At 35.9% G+C, this 12,100-nt stretch overlaps 1 protein-coding gene across 1 annotated transcript; it reads left to right on the forward strand.

Moving 5' to 3' along the window:
- Positions 1–5,975: 5,975 nt before the first annotated feature.
- On the forward strand, positions 5,976–8,313 carry LOC127678140 (proline-rich protein HaeIII subfamily 1-like). Its single transcript, XM_052172923.1, has 2 exons — positions 5,976–6,039; positions 7,757–8,313. Exons 1-2 carry the CDS (start codon positions 5,976–5,978, stop codon positions 8,311–8,313), a joined length of 621 nt encoding a protein of 206 aa, XP_052028883.1.
- Positions 8,314–12,100: the final 3,787 nt, after the last annotated feature.

The raw sequence follows: 12,100 nt of genomic DNA on the forward strand, positions 1-12,100 counted from the left end.
GCTTTAGAGGAGACTTTCTAGTCCACAACAGAGAGATGAAGCAATGAGTATATCATTTTCAAGGGATTATACTCCCATACAAATTAAAAATAGAATCATGTGTAATTGCTAGAGAAAGTAGTTAAAAAAATAGTATTCTGAAATATTATTTATAATTTTGAAAAACCAGCGAATGAAAGATTATTAGGGTAAATATGATTGAAATGTATAATGGAAAATAATTTAGCTTGTTGATCATGGTGATCACAGAAAATTCTTAAAGCCCCATGTCTCAGGCAGTAGCAGTGTTATGAGGCTCAGCTGTCAACAGAATAATTAAAGAAAATGAAAATTTCTGTATTTTTCTGACAATGATAAATGTAGAGTCATCATACAACACACTTAATACACTTTTAGACATACACCTTGAGATCTTTATACTTTCTGTACGAGTTACAGACCCATGTATATTGAAGTCATCTTACAAGAAGAAGGAAATGGAAGTAAACTAAATGTGTATCCAATTTTGAATAAGCAATTAAAATATGGTGCATACACAAAATAGAAATCTATTCAGAACTAAAGAAAGAAGAAAATATGAAATTTGAAATAAAGAATTATTACTGATAAAACAAAAAGTGTTTGAAATAACCCAGCCCAGGAAAACATCGGCCCTATTTGCTCTCATAAGGTGTTCATGGTTTCAAAATGATTGATGTATTTAAATTGGAATATGTGGAGAAAGCAGGAAAATGGAAAGGATAGATGTTGGAAAGTATGTGACAGTCAGATAACAAGCAGATATAAATAATAAAATGTCGAGGCAAATGTATGATTTTTTTTTATTTATTACTTGAAGCAGGCATGACATATTAACTTTATTTCATTTTCCTGACTATTCCCTTACAGTCCTTATCTCCAGATTCTCAGCATGTCCCCTTACAAAAATAATTTCCTCACATTATTATAATTTTATATTCCACTAAGCCTGCTTCATATTACCTGGTCTAATGTAAGTGAAGCAATCCAGTGGACAATAGACACCTTTACCAGCAGACACATTTATCAGTAAAACTAATATCCCACGCAAAAATGACCATCAACTACAAACAAGCACTTAGGTAAGGATGGACCATCGGTATTCTTTCCCCATCCATTTAGACTGGGTTATTTGAGATCAAGTCTTCTGAAGCTAACCTCTATGCTTTCAGTGGACACAAATAGATTTTAGGCCAGGGTGATTTATTGCTTTTAGTTGTATACACCCTAGTAAGCTCCTTGGGCTGCAATGGATATTTTTATACAGATAGTCACCTGAGAGCTCTGTTGAAACTACAATCTAGGTAAAAAAAAAAAAAATAACAGAAAGACATTAACCTCAGGAAGAGTCCTGTAAGGAAGAGTAAGATTTCACGATGGTGGGAATAAAATATGAGAGAGAAAAAAGTGAGAATGATTAGAGGCATTGTACAAATGAATCAAAAATTCAAGAAACAAAAACTAATTTCTGCAATGTAAAAGAAAATAAGTACTTCACAACACAACCAAACTTAATTGACTGTGACTTTATTAGGAATGGATATTAAATAACACAGCCCAATGGATGCACCAAGCAAAACCCATATGATCAAAAAGAAATGCATGAAGATAAATTTCTCTGAGGAACTTCATTCACGCACCACATTTTTACTGATATTGCAGATAAAAACTTAATGGGCAAGTGTGTATTTTTTGTGCCACAGATATGAAGCTTTTCCTTTGTATCCACATCAAAATAATAGTAAGTAGAGTAAGCTTATCATAAAGAAATCAATTATGTTCTCTTCCTATTATCTTTATTTACTTGATATAACTTTAGAATGTATCATATAGGTGAACTAATATATAATGATATGTGTACGAATATACATATTAATATGATGCACTTCTAAAGTGGGAAGAATATGTTCAATAAGGAGATATGGTTCAGTATTACTTATAGGAGATAAAGGAATCTGTAATTGTAAATTAGACATTAAATACACCCTTAGTTCTTTTATATTTCCAATATAAGTTGTTCCTTTTGATGTCACAAATGATATTTTTCTTTTATGATGCACTAAAATCTTTCACACATTGTTGAAACTGAAAAGGTCAGTGAAATGTCCTGATCTTGGAAGATCAACAGCTGTGTTCCCATTAACAAAAAGTCAAGAAAAGGTTTTAATTTTCAAGCAAGTTAAGACTCAGTATAACCTAGTATATGGCATCATTCTTTACTACAGTCCTATTCTGTGACAATCTGCAGAGGATTACTTATCTTCATGCTCCCTTGATATGTTGTTTTTATGAATGCTACACTCCATGGCATGCACCACATTCTAGTGTAAGAAAAGTGAGCTTATCATAAATTCCACAAAAGCAGGAAAAACAGTTTCTTTTTAGGATAACCAAAGGTAATTGGTGAAGTTCAAATACCGTATATTTAGAGTACATGTCTAAATACTGCATAAATAATACCATGACAGTGGCTATTGTTTAAGGGACACATAGACGGTAGTATAAGCAGTCCATCAATGAGTGAAATTTTCTACTTGATTCTCTACAATCAGGTGGAAAAGAACTGTGTGACATCCACAGGCATAGCACAGAACCTAGTGACCCACAATGAACAAGTGTCACAAGTCTGACTTTATCTGTTATGTAACTTCTTCTCATTTACCTCTAAGGAAGCATGACAAAAATGCCACATACACTCGACTAAACCAAAGGAACACAGAAAAATGTCTACAGATATCCTGAGTTAAAAGTTGTTAAAAATAAATCTTTCAAGAGAAGAATGAGAAAGAAATGTTGAAAAATAACAATAGATGCAGGATAATTTAAGTAAGAAATATTAGGCACATAAGAAAACCTATGGAAGAATACGGGGACGGAAGAGGGCTTATGGGACTTGCGGGGAGTGGGGACCCAGAAAAGGGGAAATCATTTGCAATGTAAATAAAAAATATATCAATAAAAAAATATAAAAACATTAAAAAAAGAAAAAAAGAAAAGGAAAAAAGAAATATTAGTCACATAAGAAAACCTTCTGCAAAAAATCATCTGGTGAACAATTTTTTAATAGAACTAGACAAAGATATTGAAATGTAAAATGCAAACATTATGAGCCATATTTTGAATATGCTTAATATGAAGATAAAAGATAAAGAGTTCTTTTCATGTTTCTGAAAATTTTCCAAGAATAAGATGAAACAAAAAAATAGAGGACTGAGTCCTAATTAAAATGAAAATCAACTATATTCAGAAAGAGAATCTTGAGGTCATGGCCTATCAGAAAGTTACATATAACATGTGATGAATGACATTCTAAGGTCTGAGCCTATTACTGACGTTGAAAACTATCACAAACGTGGTGGATGATCAATATTCATACATATTCATAAAGGAAATTGGTCTGACGTTCTCTTTCTTTGTTGGATCTTTGAGTAGTTTTGGTATCAGCATAATTGTAGCTTCATAGAACAAGTTGGGTATTGTTCGTTCTGTTTCCATTTTATGGAATAATTTGAAGAATTTTCACCTGAGGAATATCAAATGGCTGAGAAGAACCTTAAGACATGTTCAACATAATGAAGGAAATGCAAATCAGAACAACCCTGAGATTTTTACCTCACACCGGTCAGAATGGATAAGATCAAAATCTCAGGAGACAGCAGGTGCTGGAGATGGTTTGGAGAAAAGGGAAAACTCCTCCACTGCTGGTAGGGTTGCAAGCTGCTACAACCACTCTGGAAATCAGTTTGGTGGGTCCTCAGAAAACTGGGCATAATACTACAGGAGAACCCTGCTATACCACTCCTGGGTGTATACCCAGAGGATTCCTCAGCATGGTTCAAAGCAGCCCTATTTATAATAGCCAGAATCTGGAAGAAACCCAGATGTCCCTCAATGGAAGAATGGATACAGAAAATGTGATATATCTACATATATATATATATATATATATATATATATATATATATATATATATATACACACACACATATACAATGGAGTATTATTCACCCATTAAAAACAATAAATTCCTGAAATTCTTAGACAAATGGATGGAACTGGAAAATATCATTATGAGTGAGGTAACCCAATCACAAAAGAACACACATGGCATGCACACACTGATAAGTGGATATTAGCCCAGGAACTTGGAATACCCAAAACACATTTCAAATATCTAATGATGCCCAAGAAGGAGGAAGAACAAAGTATGTATCCTTGTTCCCTTTGAAGAAAGAGGAAACAATACCCACAGAAGAAGATACAGATACAAAAGGTGGAGCAGAGTCTAGGGAAAGACCATCCAGAGACTATTCCACACAGAGATCCATAGTATATACCGTTACAAAACCCAGACACTATTGTGGAGGCTCTCCAATTGCATGACAAATACAGAGGGGGACACTCTCAGCCAGCCATTGAACTGAGCACAGGGTCTCCAATGTGGGAGCTAGAGAAAGGACCCAAGGAGCTGAAAGGATTTGCAACACCACAGGAAGAACAAAAATATGAGTCACCCAGTATACCAAGAACTCCCAGGGACAAAACCATCAATCAAAGAGCACACATGTAGTTATCCATGGTTCCAGACATATACGTAGCAGAGAATGGTATTGATAGATAACAAAGGGAGGAGAAGCCCTTGGTCCTGGAAAGACTTGATGCTTTAGTGTACAGGAATATCAGGACAGGTAAGCAGGTGACAGTTGTCTAGTTCGATTTTAATAGAAATAGAAAAAGATATTGAAATGTAAAATATAAACATCACCAGCCATATTTTGAATATGCGTAATGTGAACATAAAGAGGCAGGAGGGGAACTAGGAAAGGGGGCAAAATTTGCAATGTAAATAAAGAATATATCTAATAAAAAATTAAGTAGCTGCAAAAAAATAGAAAGGAACAAAAAAGCAAAAGAAAACTGTCATAACTCTCCACATATGATCCTTTGAGGAGAACAAGAACGTTGCTGCCATTCTCAACTCCATAATTGTATCATTAAGCAAAATAAATAGAACAATTTAAAAAGTGGAGCTCTCTATGGACTTTGAAACGTAAAATGCTCAAACAAGACATCACGAAATTACAGATTCAAGACTCAGGTAAACCCATATGTGTTGTGAGGTCACATTTGCTGGGATTGTAGTGATTTAATAGGTCTCTTGTTGTACTAGCCAATGTTGCTATTCAGCTAGATCAAGAGAGTAGTAAGCACTCTTATTGAGGCTTAGCAGGTTAATGATTCCACGTGTCTTTTTTTTTGTTTTTGTTTTTGTTTTTGTTTTTATTTTTTTCGAGACAGGGTTTCTTTGTATAGCCCTGGCTATCCTGGAACTCACTCTGTAAACCAGGCTGGCCTCGACCTCAGAAATCTGCCTACCTCTGCCTCCCAAGTGCTGGGATTAAAGTGTGTGCTACCACCGCCCAGCTCCACGTGTCTTTTCATAACTGATATTTTTATTGGGATAGCCTCAACTCCATCAGTATTACCTAACTCTAGTATATATAAGGAAACTTAAAAGTAATCGTGTTAAGCAATGCGGATCAAAGAAATTGGCAATATTCTATTTGGAAGAAAATCATTATTGACAATACAAAAAATGTGTATACATACTACTCCTACCACAATGCACAGTGATACAGAGATAGTGTCATCAAAACGAATAAGATATTCATATATTTAAAGTCTTTATTTTCTGGGATACTCTGTTACACATGATTTTCTTCGAATTTATTCTTATTGTTATACCATTAAAATAGGGACACTGGCAGCTCTTTCTTCCCTCTTCCTGATGGGCAAAAATCCCAGTTTGGAGTAAAGGATGCAAGATACCCTGCTTTCATAATTATGAAATAGCATAGTATGGAATTCAAAGGTGCTATTCTTCTGATCCTCCTTATAAAACCAGTGTCTTGTTCTTTCAGCACAGACTTGGGAGAAACTCCAAAACCTCTACCAAGATGCTGGTAGTCCTGTTCACAGTGCTCCTGCTGGCCCTGAGCTCTGCTCAGGAACCTGGTGAAGGTATGAGAATATGTGTTTGCATGCTATGATTCTTTTTAAAAAACAGGAGACAACACATCAGTGGAAGAGAGAGATGGAACAAAGGATAGGTAATTAGAGACAAATGAGAACACACAGTGTTTTACTTTTTAAAAATAGAGAATTTCAGATTTGAAGGCACTGTTGTAGTTAAACTAAACTTCATATGCCAGTAGCATTCTTTTATACTTGACCGAGGGAATACTACAGAAAAACACATATAAGAGCGATTTGAAGGATGGCAAATCAAGTGACAAACCTGAAACTATTATACAGAAAAAGAATAACATCTTACCAATTTTCATTTTACCACAGTTTCAACGTTACTATGCATTATCAGTATGTTTTTCATCATTTACTAAAATGCCTATCCATATGCCTTTTATTTGAGAAGATAGAAATTTAGAAGATAGGAAATAAGAAAGAGATAAATATTCTAAATTACACAGAGACAGAAAACTAGATAGATGAAAAACAGATAGATAGATAGATAGATAGATAGATAGATAGATAGATAGATAGATGATAGATAGATAGAGACATAGATACATAGATACATAGATACATAGGTAGGTAGGTAGATGACTTAATCAGTATATGCAGCAAGATTCTGATTAAAATGGAGACAAACAAAAGAAAATTTTATGTGTAAATTAGCCATTGACACTTATCAAAATAGTCACCAGAGATGCTGCAAATTAATGGTACATGATCATTTTCCTAACTGTGGTTAAAATTCCCTCAGGAAACAACAGATTGTAGCTAAAGTCACTTGCGAAATCTAGGATGTTAGTGGCATGTGTGAACTCACATTGTGTCTGTTATTTCATTTGCTATACAATGGCCATCTGTCAAAACTCTTGCAAATAATATCAAGAAAATATCAAAAACTTTAGTCACCTATGTGTCTTTAGTAAGGAGGACGTTTTATAACTCTATACTGCATTGTGATTTCTCTTTTTACTAATTCAGGAATGTAAGTTTCACAGAGGTTCAGACAAAAATTCTCCATCTTTGACAATAAGAAATATTAAATGGGTGTGCAACAAATTTCAATAAGCCAGAAGTCTGAATTCTTGACAATAAGAGAAATTTACCTTTTCTACAACAGAGGAGTGGTTGCTGGAGATTAAATTTAGATGAATTTCCCTATGGAAACAAGATTTCCTCAATGTTTTCTTTCAACTTCTTCACTCAACTTCAGTTGATTTCAGCAGAAAAAGAACACAAGTAAGAGTTAGTGTCCCTTTTCTTTGTGACTCTATACTCAGAGTATTGGATTGAATCCATCAAATACAACCTGTGATGAATTTGGTCAGTGAGAACTATATACTCTGTGATTTTTAGACTCTTTTTCCACAGATAATATTTTTCAATATGAGGTCAATCTTCTGAGCAAGCTGCTTGAATTTTACCATGAAACTTAGTGATTTCATATGGATTCACAAAAAGACCATTTTCCCCAAACTATAAGAGGTAACAGAACCTCCACATATGAACTGATAAATCTCTTTTAATTAGTCTGAGGAAATTGTTCCTGAATAATCTGCATTATGTCATGCAAAGACCATGGTTTAACAGGAGCTTTTATTGAAACTATAAAAAGGCTACTATCTAGAAATGTGAAAATATCTTTGACGTAAAGGAGAACAAAGTTGAGTACAAATAAACTTATCTATGATTTGCTGTTATGACTCAGAACTTCAGAACCAAAACCAGAGGCCACGTCCTTCAGGATTCCAGCCAAGACCACCTGCTAATGGGAACCAGCAAGGCCAACCCCCACAAGGAGGCCCACAGCAGAGACCTCCTCAAGGTCCCCCCTCACAAGGAGACCAGCAGCAGGGATTTTCTCAAGGACAACCCCAACAAGGAGGCCCACAGCAGAAACCTCCTCAAGGCCCACCCCAACAAGGGGGCCCACAGAAAAAACCTCCTCAAGGCCCACCCCAACAAGGGGGCCCACAGAAGAAACCTCCTCAAGGCCCACCCCAACAGGGAGGCCCACAGCAGAAACCTCCTCAAGTCCCACCCCAACAGGGAGGCCCACAGCAGAAACCTCCTCAAGGTCCACCCCCACAAGAAGGTGAGGAACAGGAATCATCTCAAGAACAACTCCAAGAAGGAAGTCCACAACAGAGACCTGCTCAAGGCCAAAGACCACAAGGAGGCCCTCAGCAAAGACCCCCTCAGCCAGGCAACCCACAAGGCTCACCACAACGTCCCCAACTGGGCAGACCCCAGGGACCTCAGTAAATCAGAATTTTGTTACAGGTATGATTCATATTTATCCCCTGGTGGGTAGCAGATGAAAAAACTCCTTTATACTTTAGATATCAAAAAGTATCCAAACTAAACATGTAATAATAACATTATCCTAGACCCGATATCAAATATTATAACTGAGCTATCATGTTCTCTCTGTACATTGAATACATTTGTTTGTCTTTTCTATTTCAGAAATTTAGTAAGAAGCTGACTCTTTGAAAAATTGCTTCCACTGCCACAAGGGATCACAACTGGAGCTTCAATACATCAATAAATTATTCAGCACTCAACTTCTATTACTGTCTTTTTTCCTGAGTGTCCTTCAATATGCAGTTTCAGTGCTGAAAATAATCTAACATCATCAGCATTTTCTCACGGTTTCTTCCTGTAATTTCTCCCTGCAATGTCCAAAACACAGATAAATTGTACCAATCATAAATGTTCCACCCTTTTTTATGGCCTGGTCTCTACAGCATAATGCGTTTTTAAAATTATTTCGACATTTTTATACAACAGTCTGACAATTTTGTTAGACTGTGAACATAGAACAAAATCTCATCGTTAGCAAATGCTGAGGAAACTGAAAATGTTACAAGGCTTAGGTGAAATGGACACTGACCAACTTGATCATGTAGAGCATTGTTTGCCTTTCTCCCAATTCTTTGACAAAACTGTTATATTATATTCCTAATGCTAGTCCCAACACTGAAGGTAGATTTCTATATTTGGCCTTCTCTTTCTTCTGAGGCTCACTACCAAGATGCTGCTATCAATGTGTTTGAGACCACCAGTCCAAAGTACACTTTGCTTTATCTGAATAATATCCATAAACAAAATATACCACTGCATCCTCACACACTCTAAAACAGACCTCATTGATTCTGTTCTTAAGAATTATAACTGTAGGTCTTTTACTGCTGAATTTCTGGCTAAACAAGAAATCTAACAATCTAACCATAGTTCCAAGTTTAAGGAAGTATCTGTATATGAAAATAGCTTGGTGAGCCCCCTATATGTGGGTGTAAGAGCAGGCAGTTATGAGCAACATGCCAACACAAAATTGTTGTGACAGGCATGTTTGTGGAATTGTAGACCAATGCCACAGAGGAAGAGAGGAATGGCCAGGCATCTTTGGCAAAAGGAGTATGTTGGTAGGCTGTAGAAATAGGTAGACAGATCTGTAGTGGATGCAGGCCATCTAAGCTAGATTGTAGGGCTTTCCAGAGTTGCTGCACCATTGGGGTTTCTATTCCTGTACTACACTTTATGACTAAGAAGCAACTGGAGAGCAAAGGGTTTATTCTTCTTACACCTTTACATTGCTCTACATTACCAAATGAATTCAGGACTGGAACTCAGGCAGGGTAGGAAGCAACAGCTGATGCATCAGTTGTGGATGTTAATTACTTGCTTGCTTCTCCTGGCTAGCAATGTTTGCTTTCTTATAGAACCCAGGGCCCCAGCCCATTGGTGACACCACCCACAATGGGCACTCCCACCCTTCATCATTAATTGAGAAAATGCCTTACAGATGGATTACTTGGAAGCTGTGCTTCAAGGGAAGATTCTTACTATTTATAATAAAAATGAATATTTTATTTATTTACAATGCAAATGAGGGGAAATCTGATTTCCCCTCATCAAACAGAAATTGCATCATACCTCTCCATGATTCTATGACTGTACTCTCTTATCCACACAACCCACACTACCTCACAGACTACAATTCCACTGAATAATCAAGATTTCATAGGATGAAATTCCTTCATTCCATTAATGCCAGATAATGTCCTTCTAAAGAATCAACTGGAGCCATGGATTCTCTTGAGTTGGTGATTTAGTCTCTAGGACTTTGAAGGGGATGGTTTGTTGATATTTTTGTTTTCCATATGGGAATTCCAACCCTTCATGCCTTTCAGACCTTCCCTTATATTCTTTGTTGATGTCCCTAACCTCATCTTAAGGGTGGCTGTACACATCAGCATCTGTGTTGTTCAAGGTCTAGCAGAGCCTCTCAAAAACAGCTATGCCAAGCTACTGCCAGCAAGCACTTTGTAGCATTTTCACAGGAGCAATTCTGAGTTAAAATTTTTGGGATGGCTAAGTGTACCCATCTTTCAACCTGTGGCCTTGCCTAACTTTAGATATGCTCTCTACGTGTTCCCTATTCCCTTTGTTACTCTAACATGGTGAACTCTCCTACTATAATTCTAAACCAAATTAAAGTCTCTCTTAAGTTTCTTTTGGTCAGCAAATTTTATCACAGTAATTAAAAAATAATGAATACACACAGGGAGAATATACTGTCAATACTAGACCATGTTTTGGGGCTATTGACACAGTGTGCATGTTGTGAAGAAGGGAGGTTTATAGTGGTACATAGTTTTAAGACTGTATTTAAATATTATGATGAAATCAAGGCTTGTACCATACTGAGTATCTTCTCTTGAAGACAAAAATGAAAGAAAATATTATCAGATAGTGTTATTGTGTTTCTGATGTTAAAACTTTCACTAATTTTAAAACAATTCTTGTTTTAAAAACTAAACCTTAAGATGGTAGCAATCATATCTTCAGATCAGTTCCTACTCCTTATGCAATCTCCTCTCCATTTCTGAAGTTATTTCTGAAGCAAGCAATGGAAAGGGTACACCGTGGCAAGAATGTAAGCCTTGCACATTGCTTCATCCTTAACCCCTGACTCATACTTTATTCTTTATTTATACTTGCCTTAGTCATATCTCCTGTAAAGTGTGAGAATGATGGTGATTACGCTTCATAGAATTTCATTTGAAAGATTAAGTGGTAGGTATGTTAAGTATAACTAACTTTCTTTTATAAATACCATTCTCCCAAGAGTTACAGAACACAAATACACTTAGGTGAGACCAGAGTATATTTTTTAGAAAGCTTCAACAGTAATCAATTGTATTGTATCTCAACAGGAGAGCTAGAAACTATAGGTAAATAAATATTTCTTTTTGATTTATATAGTCTTGATTTTAATTAATTAATTAATTAATTATACCACGAAAATGCCTAACTGATGAGTTGTTTTTGTTTTTACTGCCCTGAAATTGTTTATGTTCTTTTAAGAATTTCATCTGAAATTAATCTTCCTATCTCAGAAAATGCTGACATTCTATTTTTTAAGTCTGTATCATTTTTACTTTTATTATTATTATTATTAGTAGTAGTAGTAGTAGTAGTAATAGTAGTAGTAGTAATACTAGTAGTATTACTTTATATGTTTACAAGCATATATGTAATATGCACTGAGTCTATTTAGCATTATAAAGATATACTTGGCTGTTGTGCTGAACACTTCACAATGGCAACCTATCAAATAGCTTGTTCCTGGAGAAAACTCACTTTCTTTATTTCCATTACTTGCTGTTCATGACCTGGATCTCTTCAGCCAATTGTGGGGGATAGTGATCATCTCATTAGATTCTGAGAAAGCACTGGAAAACTTAATCATCCCTTTATAGAAAAAGGCTTGGAAGAGCAGGAATTCAAATTCCATTCCTAAACATAACAAAAACCAGTGAACCAGTAGCAAACCTCAAATGAAATGGAGAGAACATTGAAGCAATAACACTAAAATCAGGGACAAGACAAGGTTGACCACTCTTCCCCTACCTTTTCAATAGAGTACAATGTTCCCACAACAGAGGAGTAGAAGGCAGCAGTATCCCTATTGCCCAGGAGTACATCTGGGTTTTGTCCATGACCTGCAGTAGCAATAAGGCCTGCTGGTGTGGCTAATATAGAG

This window comes from Apodemus sylvaticus, chromosome 2 (assembly GCF_947179515.1).
Source record: "Apodemus sylvaticus chromosome 2, mApoSyl1.1, whole genome shotgun sequence".
NCBI lineage: Eukaryota > Metazoa > Chordata > Mammalia > Rodentia > Muridae > Apodemus > Apodemus sylvaticus.